At 34.5% G+C, this 19113-nt stretch overlaps 1 protein-coding gene across 2 annotated transcripts; it reads left to right on the forward strand.

Moving 5' to 3' along the window:
* Positions 1 to 607: 607 nt before the first annotated feature.
* LOC121859751 (RNA polymerase-associated protein RTF1 homolog) lies at positions 608 to 16971 on the forward strand (the record flags this gene model as incomplete). Of its 2 annotated transcripts, XM_042356737.1 has the most annotated exon segments (12): positions 608 to 719; positions 2485 to 2609; positions 2725 to 2858; positions 4678 to 4887; positions 6571 to 6760; positions 10516 to 10598; positions 12109 to 12304; positions 12815 to 12922; positions 13450 to 13599; positions 13959 to 14129; positions 14627 to 14759; positions 15904 to 16971. In XM_042356737.1, coding segments are annotated over 12 exon segments (1734 nt in total), but the record flags the coding sequence as incomplete, so codon positions are not given.
* Between the last annotated feature and the right edge of the window lie 2142 nt (positions 16972 to 19113).

Below are 19113 nucleotides of genomic sequence, written 5' to 3' on the forward strand. Positions count from 1 at the left end.
CAGGCTTTACTAGTTTAAACGACTGTATTTTACCCTTGTTCAGTTGACTGGAATCTTCACAGCTAGAATTCAGCCTGCTAAAATAAATTATTTAGTTTGGCATGTGGTGTTAGTAAATTCAGGGGATGAGGAATAATGAAGTACAGTACAGTACAGGTATTGGATATGGCTGAAGCCATAGATATGGGATACTGTATGAGGGTCATTAAGTGGGTCAGGAGAAATACATTGATATAGTTTGGGTATTAGGAAAGGATGGTGGTTGATAGCGTGTTCAAGGTGAGATCATATGTATCGAATAGAAGAAGGTAGCCAGCTTATTGGAAAGTAAAAGTGGAAGAGTGCTTAAGGGAAAACTCACATGAGGAGAATGGATCAGGTTAGGAATGTTTGTTTAACTAGGGAAGCAAACAGTCTTTCCCATCATGGCCATTCTCTACAGCAAAGTACAGTATCAAATATAGAGAAACAGATAAAAGAAATAATTTATTGTAGTTTAATGTGCTGTACAGTTTCTGAAGCACTTGTACATTACAAATTGTGTAAGTTTTAAATATTGTGTCAACAAATAATTTTCGCTTTTTCTTAACATTTTTGTATATTCCAGGAGAAAAAGCAGCCTGTGTTAACTGACAGAAAGAAAACACTAGAGGAGAGAGCTGGAAGGAATGACAAGTTTGCTGCACTAAAAGCGAAGCGTGAAAATAAGTTCCTGAAAGGTTGGCTCCTAGTATACTGTTTAGTGTGCCTGTACATAACTAATTTAGGATTTCCCCTTCAATAGTTGTTTCCAAATTTAAACCTATAATTATTCAAAGTGGCACACTTTATTTGGTTTATATTTGGGTTGGTTACCATGAAGTCATACCAGCAGAATATTTTGAAAATGTTTTGTCATGCATATCTATCAAAGTGAATGGGATGAGCAACGTGTATAAAACAAAAGAATGTAGTCATATCATTTAGGGAAGGGAGTTTGGATGATATAATTTGGAAATGGGAGTTTTGCTCTCTTTGGAATTAAGATTAGGAAAGAATTTAATTCACTTAGTACAGAACCTTTATAAAGGAGGAAACAAGAAGATAAAAAACACACCTGGAAATTAAGTAGAGTAGTACCCTGATTTACGCGGTCAATTGAACCCACAGGGTACCGCGGAAAGTGAAAACCGCGTAAAGTGAACAACAGAACATATGGGATTAATTCCAATAGAGACTGGCCCGACCCCCAAACTCCACTTTTTCCTACACAATACCTATGTTGTAGTAAAAATAACATCTAAATTTTATGATGGTATGCTCACACAATTAATATTTAAGAGAAATATAGTCGCCAGGTTAATGTCCATTCAAACAATGGACTCAAATCCCCCCACCCCCCTCTTCCCAGCTCACTAGCTCCTACCTCTCTGAGAAATGTTTGGGTGAAACCACTAGATTTTAACGTTTAGTAATAAATAATACCTCAGACTAAAGTTAGGATAATATAATTGACATTTCTGGATTCCTTGCAGGTCAGGGAATATTTTGAATGTAAACTTCATATATTTTGCACAAAAGATAAAATATTTGCTTTGTGTAAACCAAATTATTACATTAGATCTAAAATTTGTATGTCTAATGCAAAATCCATGATGTTTATATTCAAAATGATCATCATATTGTAAGAATTCCAGCAATGTAAAATATATTCTGACCGAGTAATTTGTATGAATTTTATGAGCTAACACAAATATCTTCAGGTAATAAAAAACAAAATATTCTTCACGACACTATCTGTCAATCAAAGTACCCCACCTTGCCTCCCCGCTCTCACACTCACGCCAGCTGGGTGGTCGGTCCCAACCCTCCCCCCCCACCCCCACCTTCCCTCCCTACCAGAGAAATGTTTGGGTGAAAAAACTAGATTTTAACTTTTAGTAATAAATAATACCTCAGACTAAAGTTAGGATAATATAATTGACATTTCTGGATTCCTTGCAGGTCAGGGAATATTTTGAATGTAAACTTCATATATTTTGCACAAACGATAAAATATTTGCTTTGTGTAAACCAAATTATTACATTAGATCTAAAATTTGTAAGTCTAATGCAAAATCCATGATGTTTATATTCAAAATGATCATCATATTGTAAGAATTCCAGCAATGTAAATTATATTCTGGCAGGGTAATTTGTATGCATTTTATGAGCTAAATAAAAAAAAATTATACTTCACCGTGTTTATGAGTAGATGCACCGCGGAAAGTGAAAGTCCGGTTCTGGCAAGGTACCACGTAAATGTGTAAAGCGGGGTAATACTGTAAATGAATGAAGTATATAGTAGGACCTAATTGATAATTGTCTTATATTTTATATTCACATCAATGGTCTATATTTATCATTTGTGTTTTCTTACCTGTTGCAATCATACTTCACTGCATCATGTTTTAACGAGATCATTTCCCCCGAACTAATTTATTTATTCTCAAATATTTACCGTAGCAGAAGAAGAAAGACAAAAAAAAGAAAAGGAAGCTGAGGACAGGAGAAGAAGGAAGGAGGAAAAGGAGAGATCAGTAGACTCCGATTCTAATGCAGATGAAGGAAAATCCAAACACAAACTCAAGGTAATGACGTTTTCTTTCACCGAACTCAGTGCCATTTGATGAAAAGTTTGATGTTCATTATTAATGCAGTGTGTTATTGTTGGTTATAAAGCATTACCAGAGTATTATATTGTAGGCATCTGATGTGTTCAGCTCAGACGACAGTGGATCTGAAAGTGAAAAATCAATAAAGTCAGACAAATCAACCAAACGCCGCTCGTCCTCATCGTCTTCCTCAGCTTCATCCGACAGTGACAGCGACTCAGGCAGGTAAGATCTTAAAATTGTTTATTATTATTTTCTCAGACTTGCTGTCTAATAGAAAACATAAAATAGACACTAAGTATGATGGACAAAAGTAAGGTTGGTCCATCAGTAGGGTGTATAAATTTAATCATTTACAGTAATTTGAAAGTAAAATTAACCCTATAAAAGTAATTAATTGCTTGGTGCAGCCTTGGTGTGTGATCCTTCTGTAAATTAGATGTGCTTCTTGGTAAAAAAAAAATATCGTACATAATTTTTTTTCTAATGAAATAAAATTATATAAATTTAATTTCACATTAATTCAGTTTCAACATGAAATTAGAAACACCAAATGATTGATCGTTGTTTGTTAAAATATAGTAAGCACCTGGTGTATATTGTTCATGTGTCCTTATACGGTAGTTGTTTTGATATGGTCACCATAGTTACTCAGTGACCATAATCCTATCGGGAAAAATAGGAATATTGTGCCTTTTCTGGTTTTTTGGGGGGGTTTATTGTATTCCTGATATATCTTACTGTTTTGTGACACAGTGTTGCAGTAGTGGGTTTTTGTACTGAATGATGACTCCAGATGCCTTACACTTGGCCTGGTTTTTATATAATTATTTAACCAATACAGTACAGGTGTGTTAATTTATTTAATTTTTTTTTTTACATTAAATTTTTTGGTTTATGAGTTAAACCATAACTTACATGATTCAAAACATAGATAACGCGGTAGAATTTTATGATACAGTATACTGTACTGGTAAGATCAGCCAGGGATAATTATAACTTCAGATTCAATTATGTTAAGAGATCAGTACACTAAACTATAAACCTGATATTTTACTCACAGATATTGACGCTCTTTATCCATTCAGTACTACGATATAATTGATATTTTACATATTGAAATTGACACACGCTAGAAATTAATACATCCTAATTGTTTATTGTGCCTAAGTATGATGAAATTTACTAATACAGTATGGCCATAAAGATGAGACACTGAAATTGGACTTCACCATAATAAACATCACTGTGGTGGTGTTTGTCACAGAGGTGTGGAATAATCTCTGTGATAAAATGTAGAGAGAAACTGATTCAGTATCCCCTAACAAATAAAGGAGGAGTGAAGGACAGTTACCTGACTTTAGCTCCTGTAGCACAGGAATGTAGGAAGGCATTGGCTCCTTGTGTGTAGAACTGAAGAGAGATACAGTAATACCTGTATGTATTAGTAAGCTCCTATGATCTCCCCACACATAGCTACTTTTTATGATTGGGGAAGACCATCCTAATCAAACCAGAAATACAGTAATTGGTAAATTAAATTTAAATCAAGTTATAGTGTGGTTAAAAAAGGGTGGGCTCAACACTGCATTCTGTCTAAAGGCTATTAGTGTAACAAATGAGAAACAGGGACCTGAAAACATATTTGTGCAGTCATTATAGTTTATTTTAGGTTGTTCGTACCCTACGTAAAAGATAGTCAGTCTTGTTTTAGTATTTTGGCCTAAACCAAAACTGGTATAAAGGTATTGTTGGGTGTGGTATGAAGAACCACAGTTTTAGTTTGCTGTGTGGATGGGATTAAAAATAGTATATAACTATTTCAGGAAACCATTAAGATACAGAATGGTGTTAGTCATAGACGCCCTACAAAAATAACAGTGAGGTTCATTAGGATATTTTTCATAACTTTGGAGTACGAGGAAGTTTCCTTCTCTCAGTTCACAAAGTGAGTCAAGATAGCTTAGTTATAAAATAGTTGTGCAAAACAAGTTCCCAGAGAATATTATTGAATTTTGATGATGTTGTCGGTGGTGGTAATCAGCCCATGTGGTGGAGAACCTGCGAAGCCAAGCATTGGTGGAGCTGCAACAAAACTGCCATCAAAGGAACTTGATACAAAGGTGGCAAAGAGGGTAGAGCAAAAGATTCTACCTTCTAGTTCTTCCTCTTCTCCCTCTTCTTCTTCTTCCTCTTCATCTTTTAGTGATTCCAGTGACAGTGATGTCGCACCTAAGAACAACAAATTTGGCAGGTAGTTGATGTAGTGCCGTTTGGCATGACTTCTAACATTGGTGACTTTTTTTTAGAGAGACTAACTTGCTTAATACTTTGACTAATGTACAATATTAGGAAGAATTATGAGGTGTTGGTAAGTAGTTGATTTTGATGACTTGTTGTGTTCCACTCCCATAGAATAACTATAATAACCAATTTTGAACATGCTGGGATACTCTTGAGTGTAATATTTGTTTTGTTTTTCTTAAAAAAATTGCCATTTATGATTTGAATTAATGATTTCTGCTAAGGGTCCTTCTTTAAAATTTTAATTGCATATCTTTCACCAGTTACATTTGGATTACAACAAACCCTTCGGTAGAATTTAAAGTGCTTGTATAACTCTGTGTAAAATCTGTATAGCACAGTACTGTATAAAGCAGTAGAAAAAGATATCCTAGACCTAGACTTTACTGAATATAGAAATATATTAGAACTTTTTTATACCTGTTTTATTTGTTTGTTTATACAGTACTTTTTAATCGTCCTGTTTGTTGACACTCAAACTTTCCACTATTGTAAAAAGTTTTGGAATTACAGGTTGAAGTCCGGCTATAACTCTGTGTAAAATCTGTGATAGCACAGTACTGTCATAAAGCAGTAAGAAAATGTAGATATCCTAGACTTGCTAGACTAATGTACTGAACTATAGAACTATAATATTTTGAACATGCTGGGATACTCTTGAGTTAATATTTGTTTTGTTTTTCTTATTGCCATTTATGTTTTATTTTTGTCCTTCATTGTTTCACCAGTTACATTTGGTACAACAAACCCTTCGGTAGAATTTAAAGCTGTGTAAAATCTGTATAGCACAGTACTGTATAAAGCTCCACCTAGACTTTACTGAATATAGAAATATATTAGAACTTTTTTATACCTGTTTTATTTGTTTGTTTATACAGTACTTTTTAATCGTCCTGTTTGTTGACACTCAAACTTTCTATTGTAAAAAGTTTTGGAATTAGTTGAATAATTGTATCCAAAGATGTGTGAGGAACAGAGCTTTGTAGTGTTAGGCAGTATGAATGTAGATATTGTAAGTAAAAGTAAGGCAACTGATCAAGGAAAGTTGGGTGTTGCAGCCTGAGATGCAAATGAAGATATTTTTGGTTAGCATTTGGTAAGGTTATTTTAACTGGAAGGTGGAATATGGCCATTGACAATTTTTAATGACTTGTGCAAACAGCAATAAAAACACAATTGTAAAATACCTATATCATCTCTGTTTTCCTCTCCTTCATCTGTGTGGATGTAGGTCAAGATATTAAAATTCAATCAGACATTAGGGAGGGGATGATAGGGGAGAGCTGTGCAACACAAGCTGTAAAACAATATTGGAAAATCTCAAGTGTGACTCTGGATACATAAGGGGTGATATATTTTTCTCTGGTACCTCTGACTGCTTGTTTTTCATGCCTGTGTTTGTGAGTTAAGATGCATGTGTTGTTTTGGTTTTATTGTAGAACTAATACATTACAGTTTGGTTAGGCAGTGCACATTTTGGTTTTAGGATTCAAATGAGATCAGTCATGTAAAGTTTTAATATTATATGCTCTTGCTGGTTTTACAGACACAGTAATGAATGTCAGGCTGTTGTTTTAGAAAAAATAAACTCTAAATTTTCCTTATTAAATGTTGTAATTTTTCTTTTCTACAGATCGAAGGACAGTTATCGTTCTCGGGATGAAAGACCCAAAAATGTGACCTGCAAGGAAGACCTTGAAAAAATTCGTCTCTCGCGCCATAAGATGGAACGTTTTGTTCATCTGCCTATATTTTCCAAAGCCATTATAGGTTGCTTTGTTAGAATAGGTATTGGCAATTTTGAAGGACGACCAGTTTATAGGGTAAGTAAATCACACTTTGAACTATACGCATTGTACATGAAGTTCATTGTATCAATATTGTATTGACTGTCTTCTTCGGGTATTCTTAATCTTATCACTTTGATACATTGATCAAGTACTGTAAATATCACAACACTCTTTTGAACTTGAGCAGTTTCATCTACAGTGAACCCTCGCTTTACGCGGTTTCACTTTACGCGTTTCTACATTTACGCGGTACCCTGCCAGAACCGGAATTCCCACTTTACGTGGTGCATCTACTCATATACGCGGGTGAAGTATAATTTTTTTATTTAGCTCATAATATTCATACAAATTATCCGGCCAGAATATAATTTACATTGCTGGAATTCTTACAATTTGATGATCATTTTGAATATAAGCATCATAGATTTTGCATTAGACATACAAATTTTAGATCTAATGCAAGTATTTTGTTTACTCAGAGCAAATATGTTATCTTTTGTGCAAAATATATGAAGTGTATATTCAAAATATTCCTGGTCTTGCAAGGAATCCAGCAATGTCAATTATATTATCCTAACTTTAGTCTGAGGTATTATTTATTACTAAAAATGTAAATATACTGTTATAACCCAATCATTTCTCTGGTAGGGAAGGAAGGTGGGGGTGAGGGGTAGAGAGGGAGGGAGGGACCCAGGGAGCAGGTGGGAAGAGGGGGGGAGGTTGGGTATTTTGATTGACAGACAGTATTTCGGTAAGTATATTTTGTTTATTTATTGAAGATATTTGTTTTAGCTCATAAAATTCATACAAATTACCGGGCCAGAATATAATTTACATTGCTGGAATTCTTACACTTTGATGATCATTTTGAATATAAACATCATAGATTTTGCATTAGACATACAAATTTTAGATCTACTTTAAGTATTTTGTTTACTCTGAGTAAATATGTTATCTTTTGTGCAAAATATATGACATTTATATTCAAAATATTCCTGGTCTTACAAGGAATCCAGCATTGTCAATTATATTATCCTAACTTTAGTCTGAGGTATTATTTATTACTAAAAAGGTAAATATTCTGGTTTCTCCCACACATTTCTCTGGTAGGGAGGGTTGGTGGGGGGTGGGGGGGAGGGAGGGACCAACCGACCATCTGGCAGGTTGGAAGAGGGGGGGAGGCAAGGTGGGGTACTGTACTTTGATTGACAGATAGTGCCGTGAAGAATATTTTTTTTTTTTATTAACTGAAGATATTTGTTTTAGCTCATAAAATTCATACAAATTACCCAGCCAGAATATAATTTACATTGCTGGAATTCTTACAATTTGATGATCATTTTGAATATAAACATCATAGATTTTGCATTAGACATACAAATTTTAGATCTACTTTAAGTATTTTGTTTACTCTTAGTAAATATGTTATCTTTTGTGTAAAATATAAAAAATTTATATTCAAAATATTCCTGTCTTACAAGGAATCCAGCAATGTCAATTATATTATCCTAACTTTAGTTTGAGGTATTATTTATTACTATACAGTGGTCCCTCGGTTAACAAATGCCTCGGTTAACGAAATTTCGGTTAACGAACTGCCTCCCATAAGATTCTTAAATTCGGTTAACGAACAAAAATTCGGTTAACGAATTTCTTACGAACCGACCTCAACATGTTTTCGCTTGCACTGGCCGGTCAACCAGCTTTAGTATTAGTCCGCCAATACATTAATCGGTTCTAGGGCTTAAATTCCTTACTATTTTAGTAAATATCAAGAAGTTTATACTATTCAATAATTTTAAAAGTTTAATTTTAACTTTTTTAGTCATTTTAACAATTATTGAACATAATTGAAGGTAAAGAAACTAGTTTCTGGCGTGCCATCCAGCCTGGCAACACACCAGACAGGCGTTAGTCTCTCTCTGTTTTCAGTGGAGGTAACATCTTGCTTGAGACTCTCTTCAACTAAACGCTTTTTTCCGTGTTTCCAAGCAAATTATTGGTCATTTTGAAATATATTTTACATATTGACAATATATAATGCAGTGCAGTGTTGATTTAAAGAAAATAATCTTGAAATACACCAAGAGAAGTAAAATTTTATTGGTGAAATGGAGCCATGGGGTGACTTCTCTTCTCCCTTCTCCTCCACCCCCACTCTAATTCCCATCATCATCATCATCCAGGAGCCTTCTACATACACACCTCAAAGTAAGTGAACTTTTCTACCATTTTTGTTGAATTTAGGCAATTTTCGGTGAGCTGGAACCAATTACCCAAAAACCCATTGAAACAATGGTTTCGGTTAACGAATTTTTCGGTTAACGAACAACCTGCTGGAACAGATTGTGTTCATTAACCGAGGGACCACTGTACCTTAAAATCTAGTGGTTTTCTCCCAGACATTTTTCAGAGAGGGAAGAGCCAGGATTGTGAGAAGAGGGGGAGGGAGTTGAGTTCAATATTTGAATGGACATTAACTTGGCGACTGTATTTCTCTATTTCTCTTAAGTATTAATTGTGTGCATGTACCATCATAAAATTAAGATGTTATTTTTACTAGAACATAGGTGTTGTGTCGGAAAAAGTGGAGTTTGGGGGTCAGCCGGTCTCTATTTCATTTAATCCCATATGTTATGTTGTTCACTTTACGCGTTTCTCGCTTTACGCGGGCCTCTGTGGGTTCAATTAACCGCTAAAGTGAGGGTTCACTGTGCTTGTTGTTTTACTTTGATAATAACGTTGCCCTGATCTATTTAGTTGCCTTTATTACTTTCAATAATTCCTGTTTCTGTATGTATAATAAAAGTACAGTAATTATCATTTAACTAGTATGTTTGCTCCATGTTGTATAGGTTGGCCCAAAATATGGTACAGAGTTTGCCATGTTTCTTTAATGTACCTTCAGTGGCCATGGCTCTCACTTCCTCTATACCAGCTTCATTATTAATCCCTATGTCTAGATTAGGCATTAATGTTACAAAAGAGATATGTAATAAGATGCATCATTTCACTCATCTATTCATTTCATATATGTACCAGGTTGATTTACTGTATTAACAAGATTAATCTTAATACTCTTTTATTTATGTACTTTTTGTTTAAATTATGGTTCAAGCTGAGTTAGTCCTCCTCAAGAATCTACTGTACTACTACTTTCATAACCAAATCATCATGGCCTCATTTCTTTAAATAGATGCCCCCATCACTCACTCCTACTTTTAATACATACGTAATTCATTTTTACCAGCCATGAAAATGTTAGACAGTTCAATATAATGCATGCTTGTTCTTATTTTAATTCCTTTCCCAAATAAATGTAGATTTGCTTATTTTGTATCTTCTTTTAACACCTTGCTCCTCTCAGGACTTGAGCGTTGGCCACATGTAGAGTCATCTACACTACAACCACAGATCACCACACCTTTAAGTATTTGAGATTGTGACATACAGTCAAAGCAGAGTTTAAGATTTTTGTGCTTTGTATCTTGCAAACTCCTTCACCTTAAGTTTGTGCCAGTGGCACTATTTTCTGCTCCTCTTTTGGTACTTTTTATTTCTGTCCTTCATTATGAACATTATTTTTATTATTTTTTGGTGATTTTGTGCCATTATCAGAAATGAAAAGTTTTATGCATTAGCATACAGAAATTGTTTACTCTGTACATGTTTATTTTCAGTGAAGTGTTTACAGGAAGTTGCCTCATATGAGATTCATTTTAATTGAAAGTTTCCTATTGTATGTTAGATATGCAGTACACATGCAAATCAGATATCTTACTCTTCAGGTTGCAGAAATCACAGAAGTGTGTGAAACTGCAAAAATTTATCAGTTGGGTAATACTAGAACCAACAAAGGACTACGTCTAAAGTGAGTTATTTTCATTGTCTTTATCTAAAGAATGAATGTAGAGTAGAAATGGTATACAATATGTGCATAAATAATTAGGGCTATGATGAGTTTCAGGCAGTCATGATATGCCATAATAATGATATAATTATCATCAAAATAGTGAATGTTTATGGATGGCATCTTGTATATTTAATTTACCACTTTGACACAGTGAGGAGGCTTGGTGGTTTGTTTCGTCTTCGTGTTGTTCCTCATGAGTTTGTCCTTCATTGTCTAGCTCTTATGAGATAAGTGTGAAGATGGTTGAGTTTATGGTGTCAGAAATAGTTTAACCAATTGTTACACAAAAGTACAGTTGGCCCTTAACATACGCGGGGGTTACGTAACAGAGATACCCGTGGATGTTAAAAATCCGCGTATATGTGCTGCCCCCCCCCCCCAAAAAAACTTGGTCCTCCCATGTCCTTATTTACCGTATATACCTGTGTGTAGTTCAAGTTTTTAAGACCAAATTATTTGGCAAAAAATGGGGGTCGACCTCTAAACGGGTAATAGTTTCGTTAGGTTAAAAAATATTTACCAGTAACTACCAGTAAACAATGGAAATGACACACCAACACACCACCAGCTGTGAGTGTCGGTACAGTTGCTAGGGCAGATCTCTTGCGTCATCATAGCAAGCCCAAAGTAGCCAAATCCATGGTATGGTAGCACAGGACGATGTAAAACATAAAGTATTCATTTATTAAAGTGTATTTATAGATACTGTACATAAATTTTTGTTCATTACATTTGAAACATCAATCTTTGTTAATTAAATTTGAAACAAAAGAAAACTACGATACCGTATTTTCATTAAAATATTACATCACAAGTATATTTTACCTTAACTGTGACTGAATGAATATATTCTCGGAAATAAATATGGAAATGTAATATTTTTGCTGGAATGACGTACATATTACAGTGGAAAGCGGAATAAAATCATGACGAAAACAATGACTTTCGCTTTCTTTCGTTGTTCAAAAGATTTTACCGTAATCGCTTTTCGAATGGTTTTCAGTTAAAAAACTGTTGTACTCGTACTGTATTACAATAATATTCTATCCTATCATTAGCCTTATAATCCCACAACTGAAAACCATTCGAAAAGCGATTACGGTAACGTCTTTTGAACGAAAGAAAGAGAGTCATTGCTTTTGTCACAATTTTATCCCACTTTCCACTGTAATACGTACATCATCTCAGCAAAAATATTACATTTCCATATTCTCAGAAATAAATGGTAGTTTTGTTGAAACGTAATGTACAGTGGGTTGAATGGCGCGCGATTTGAATGTATTTCAATAACTTCAATGTACAGAATATTCCTCCGGCGGGGCAATCCGCGTATTTGCAAATCCGTGTATGCTAAACCCGAGTATGTTAAGGGCCGACTGTAGTAATAAAGGTCAAAACACTTTTTCTCTCAGAATTGAAATTTAATGTGTCTAACTACTGTATACAAAATTCCTGCTCCTTTCCACAGACATGGGTCACAGGAACGAGTCTTCCGTCTAGAATTTGTTAGTAATAGCGTCTTCTCAGACTCCGAGTACAATAAGTGGGTAGAGGACTGTGCAGCACATGGGACAGATCTTCCAAGTATGGAACATGTTGAACAAAAACAGAAGGATGTCCAAGATTTACTGTATTACCAGTTTAGCAGTGAGGACATTGACAAAGTAGGTTTGGCATTATCACTTTGTCTTTTATGTTTGCACTGGTCTTGAAAGAAAAAGACAGATGCTTGTGTTTAGAAGTGAGGGAGAAATTTCTGATGTTTTACTGACCTACTGTAGACCCAGTTAAGTGAATTAGGGTAAAGGGGGTATATAATCCAAGAATTGGGAAAATCTAGGGGTAAACAGGAATGAGAATTCATTAATAAAGAAATGTTGTTATTTTGAGAAAGTATTTTTACATGAATAGTAGTCCAGGGAATCAGGATGAATAAATGAAGTGTACTTCAGTGATTGCTTGGCACACATTGTTGATACATAAAGAGGTGAAATTATGGTGATAAGTGTGTAAATTGATGATATTAGCCTTGGTATACTGTAGAAGGAACATTCTCAATTGTCCACCCTCAGGCATACTGTACCATATATGATACTGTTATACATTAATTGTGAGATAATTCCAGGCTCTATGTGACCATGGTTAAAACAGATTTCTTGAAATTGTATCATCAGATAGTGGAGGAGAAGGCGCGGTTCAACCATAATCCCACCAACTTTGCAGTGGCAAAAACTCTACTGATGAAGGAGAAAGATATGGCTCAACAGAAAGGTGATGATGAAGTAAGTAACTACGGTGTATGATTTAGCATTAGCTTGGGTAATGAGCTCACCCAGTTATACTTTATTGAATTATCTGTATTTAATTTTAAATATCGTAGGAAACTTATTTCTCTATTCTTTCCCAGACAAGTTCTTACTTTGCCACAATCAGTTGGTTTTGAGTTTTAAACATCTGCATTTTGGTATCTTGAAGTGTAGTATAGTGTACTGCACTATACTGTTTTTAGGTAATGTGGCCTCCTTTAAAAGTTCAGGGATATTGTACTGTAGGACCAACACCCTTATGTCACACTCTACCTCCAGGGCAACAAAGGGAAACCACAACTCACTCTACAGACTGTATTTCATCTTTATTATTATTATACTCAGATGTATAATGAAATTTCTGGGGCTGAACACATGATCATCTTTCAGTAAAAGCTTCCTGTTCCTTGTCTTTCTCTCATCTCCAGTTCCCATTGATTTAAGCTGAAAAGAGAATGTTAGTTGTTATTGTTGCCTGTATTCATGTGAAATTGTACTTACAGACGGTGGAGAAGCTCAATGAAAAAATTGCAGACCTTGATGAAAAAGCAAATAGCCTTGACAAGCGAAGAACTCAGACCATTGCAGCAATCTCGTATATTAATGAACGGAATAGAAAAAATAATGTGGAGAAAGCAGAGAAGGCCATTATGGTAAGTGAAAATCCTCAAGTAGATGTAAACCTATCCAGATTTCTACTGCCTTACACTCTTTGGTTATTCATTAGCATTACAGTAATATGAAAGTGCATTGAAATACTGATGGTCTTATATACTGGTTACAGGTATTTATGTGTTTGTAAAATGTACACATATACAGTATAAAGACACTTCCTATAAAATGACTCAAGTTATAGTCAGCATATAATAACATAGATTTTTTTAGTGAAGATGGAACATGTTTTCACAAGTAGATTAGCTAATTTTTTGTATACTTGTATGCTCAACTCATGCCAATTTATGTCTGTAATGATACATGTTAAGTTAATAATACTGTTTGTGTCTAATTACAGGCAGAAATTGAAGCTAAGAAAGGTTTAAAAGTTGAAGACCCCTTCACTAGACGCTCAACTCGTCCAACGATGGTGACCAAGACCAGAGAGCCAGAAATTCAGTCCTCAGAAATGTTAATAAGAATGGAAATGGAGAGAAAAAGGAGGATGGATGATGACAAAAAGAAAAGGGTAAATAGAAGTGATTTGTTTTCAGACATTTTTTCTTTCACTTTATGATGTTATTAGTAACTAGAATAGGAGGAAAAAGTGATAGTTATAGTTAGTATGTTGTTAAGAGATTTGTAAAGTTGCAGGTCTTACATCAAAGGCAGTCAAATGTTACTACAGTATAGTGATAAGAATATATTATTTCAGTCAAGGTATAAATATGTTGTAATGTTATTAATGAAACAGTTAAATGTTCAGTTTTGTGTCGCTTATTATCAGGACTTTGTAAAGCAGTTGAATCATTGTCTTCTGCAGTAAAGACGGAAGTGAGGTAATACCCTTTTCTTTCTAATGCTGAAGTGATATAAATGGTGAACCTTTTCCTTCTTTCCTATTGTTGAAGACATTAAACTAATCTTATCTTCTGGTATACAATTACAAATGTGTTATTTTCCAGTAGGTTAATAATTCAAATCATGTCTGTAAATTGAAAATTCTTTGTGATTTTAATATTTCAGGAAGAGGAAGTGTCCAAAAAGAAACAGGATGAAGAGAAGAAAAAAGATGAAGAACGTAAAAGAGTGCAAGCTGAAGATCTGTTTGCTGCCCATGATTTTGATGTTAAAATTGACTTAGATGTCTCTATGCCTGGTAAGGGCAAGAATGCTTGTCTGATGTTTATGTCATCTGTTAATTTATAAGTGCCATGACAGCTGTTCCTTTCTGTATGTGTTGTTGCCTTGAAGTATTTATATAGAGACACCTTGACTAACATGCTTTGTGATAATGCTATCTCCCCTGTCTTTCTCTCTCTCTCTAAAACCCCCCCAAAATATATTAAATTTGCCAAGCAGTTCAAAGGTCCCATGTTAGAACAGGAAACGTACATCAGTCTCTTATTTTATCTTAGCTGTGTGTTCAGCCAATGAGAATAAAGATTACTGATCAATACTCAGGTAATATAATCAGTTCTTTACTCCTCCAGATTTGAATGATACCCTCACGTTTATGTTTACTGTGCTGTAGTAGCTCTTTATTTTTCCTTATTTTTGCTTAATTTTGTGAGCCCAATGGGGCCTTAATGTCTCATAAAAGGCCTGCAGGTGATAGTGTTGGTAATGTGACCAGGCAGTCAAGGAAAAGCATCAGTCTGGTTATAAGGTGAGCATCAGGCTAGTATTGATCAGAGCTTGGGTTTGGCTGTCTATGATTAGAACAATTTTGAAGAATAAAGACAAGAAAAGAGCTTCTGTGTATTCCACTTCAAGGAGTGTTGTAATGCACAAGATGGAGAACTGGTTGGCCATATGGATGCAAAACATGCCAAAGCGACATGTGCTCCAAAGCCGTCTGATTGTTTTTGTATTTTTTTCATGTAATTGTAATGAAAAATTATTGTTTTTATTTACAAATTGATTCAAAACATTTATCATGTGGAGACAATCAATATTTGTGATATCACCAATATCCAAATAAGCCCTTACAAATCACTTACAGGTGAGCAATAGTGCTGTCAGGCCTCAGATGAAGGATTAGTCCCGAAATCTTATGTTAGTTTCATCATCCCCATTTTACTGCCTCCATGCTTGTCTGGGTTAACCATGATTACCTGATGGCAGCTTACCATGCTGCATGGTCTCTTACAGCCTCTGTTATGTGAACTATTCTTGGAATAATCCCAGCCACCAATGTTAGTGTTCAATTATGAAATGGGATTTCAGGATAATTTTTTTTGTTTTTATATTAAAAGAAGATTACCTTTTGAATGCTAACATACTTTTGTGTTATTTCACAGCATCTGCACCTGTTGGACCAAGACAAACATTGGGTAATGCAACAAATGGTAGTTCCATTGGTTCAGCTCCTAAGAGATCATTAAACCTTGAAGAATACAAAAAGAAAAAAGGACTAATATGAGGAATCTGTGCTTAGGGAGACTATAAAGATAGTTATTGGACTAGTGAATGGTAAACACCTGGAAAAGAACTTTGTTGACTCTTTGAGAATTTTGACAGCATTATATAGTGTAGACAATTTTTGAGTTGACGGTGCTTGTCATGTGGTATGAAAGTACCACTCATTTAGAATTACTGCCATTGCAATACTGTACAATATTCATACAAGGAATATCATACCTGGGAAGGTAAGATTGCCATGTACTTTTTACAAATCAAGTGTAAAAACTCATTAGTGACATGTTTCATCTCGGTAAGAGTGAAGTGTGTGCAATATCTCAAGTGAGCAGTTTTCTTTCTTTCATGGTAAAAAAGAAAAGGATAATATCAGTATGAAAATTTGGGGTATATATAGGAAGTAATTTCTTGGACTGAAATTTAGGGTTTAACCATTTATGTACAGTTTCATTAACTTAACTAGTGTTGTGGTTCTCATTTTTAAAGTTATTAAAAAAAATGCAGTTCTTAGTATCTGATGTCCATTTGTGATTGTTCATTCTCAGATAATTTGTATGGTAAAAATGTCATTTCATTTCATCATTGGTCACCAAGGGCAGTTAATTTTAAATTTATTTCATGCTTATTCATATAAAACGTATTTGAACGTGCAGTAAAAAATAGTTGTGTAAATTTGCTGATCCATTCCTTTTTGTTAATAACCATGAATTTAGGGTTTAAAAATTTCTTCAATCACCCAGAATTACTTTAATTCATGAAGCATTTTAATTACAAGACATACAATATGCTTGTAATATTATTGACAAATATCACATGGTTTCATTTCATTTTATTTTTAAAATTACATTTTCATCTGTTACACTTGGAATGTTGACTGATGTATAGAATATGTTCAGCAGGTGTGTAAGGCCTTTTAGAAATAATGTAAGGAAGAAAACTCAATGAGGTAATTGAAGTGCTTATTTTCCCATCATTTTTTTTTTAATGGTAAGCAATGAACAGAATGAATAGAACTGTACCTGTGAAAGGTAAGAAATTATTATTCTAACAGGTGTGGGAATAACCTTTTCATGAAACATATTACAAAAGTCAGGAGGATATATTATTTGCCCCCCTGCAGAGTTAGAAAGAGATGGTTTGCAGATACTGTAGATAGATAAAGAGCGTAGTGGTAATGCAGCCAAGAGCAGCAGCATTAAACTGTGTGCATGCGTTCTTGCAGCCAGTACTGCTCTTAATTGTTGTGTGGTGTAAATTTTGAGAGATGCTCGGGGAATTTCACTTCTGTTATTTCTTTAGAATCACACACATATATTAGCTGAAAATCTCACTAAAATCCTAAAAAGTTTTGCAGGACAGTGACCCAATCTTTGAGTGATGTCCAGATGCTGCTGACTCATCATTATAGAACGAGTGTTCATTGGAAAATGTTTGATAACCATCAGCTGACTGCTTAACAAAGAACATTATTACCGTACAGTCCTTGAAAAACCTAGTAGATCAGACTCGTAAATGCTTGTTTCTTATTACTTTAAGTACAGTAGTAAGAATGTACCTGACTGGGTGGCTTAAGCTGAACTACAAAAACATCATCAAAATTACGTGAATACCTGTACCATGCTGCACTAGATACCTTCACTGATCACTAGTTAGGTGAGAAATTAAGGTTTAGAATCCTCTGGAAAAGGTTTTCGATTTTAATTTTGTCTCCTAATTAGTATTAAGTAAATATTGTATCTACATAAACTATAGCCTCAATGTAATACAGATTCTAATTTTGGCTGCTATTTTTGTTGTTTAGGACTCTTCATAATTTCAATAATGAGAATATTTATCATGAACTTTTGAGAATCAGGGGCCTAACTTGTGTTCTTCCTGCCCCTCTTCTTCCAACACTACTACCATTGCTTCTCCGGCACCAGCCTTTTCAATCTTGTATCCAACTTCCATATCTTAATAGTTCCCTTATATTGATTACTATTTATGCTCATTAATTTGGGAAGGTATAGGTTACATTGTGAAGGCCATGGTGACACATCCAGTCCTTACTCTAGTTTTAACAGTACATATGCTCTTTACTTTAATAACTGGCAGTACTGTAATATTAAGGTCTTAGCCTTATGAATGTTTGAGGATCACCTGTACTGCATTTAATCATATTTTCATTTTCATCCCTAACCTATTGTTGGCAAACATGCCGTGTGTTAACCCAAAACGGCTAATTGCAAACTATTTGGTTGGATGATTTTGGAACTTAATAGGTATCATTACCACTTGATGTGCATGTGTATTTTTGGGGAGTCTATAGAGTCAAACATCAGGCTCACTACTGTTGAGAATGCCACTTCGACTAAACTTGCCAGTGGTCTTCCATTTTAGGTTGCTATTTTTATAATACTATGCAGGGCTGTAGCTGAAAATTCATGTCTTAGAATATTTATTGCCTAATGCAGTTTGATAAAAAAAAAAACATTATAGAACAAGTAAACACTGTTGATGAATAATGTCTACTGTCATTTAAATTGTGAAAGATCAAATACTTTCTAAAATTACAGTATTGCTTTTGTTAGAGTATGTGTTGGTGTAAATTAATGGTTTGAATTCAGTATGGGAGAAAGAGTGCTTGGCTTACATCATCCTATTATAATTGTTTAATGTAATTTTTGAGTGATGACTGAATTAAGTGGGATGATTGTAGTATAGCCTGTACTTTATAAGAGCTATTCACTTCCTTTTCAGTTGTTATCATGCTGTCTTTTAACTCCTGACCATTTCTCCTTTTTTTAAGTGCTCTATATTGCAGGGTAACCATAACCCACTGCAAATATTGACTTTCTCTTCATATGCTGTCATCTATGTACTCCTACTGCTGTGATAACCATAAACCATTCATTACCGCACTTTACTGTCATTCACACACACTTTTGCTTCCTGGATGTCCGTCTACCTCTTCCTCTTGTAGGTCTTCCTCATCTTGGTCTTTCCGATGTGCCTTATATCATTCACCTTTGAATTAAATGCAATTTTCACTCAACTTTCATTTTGGTTATCTCCCACACTTATATCATTTCCATTTCTCATAATCTTTGTAT

The sequence above is a fragment of the Homarus americanus genome, unplaced genomic scaffold (assembly GCF_018991925.1).
Source record: "Homarus americanus isolate GMGI-L3 unplaced genomic scaffold, GMGI_Hamer_2.0 scaffold27231, whole genome shotgun sequence".
NCBI classification, from domain to species: Eukaryota; Metazoa; Arthropoda; class Malacostraca; order Decapoda; family Nephropidae; genus Homarus; species Homarus americanus.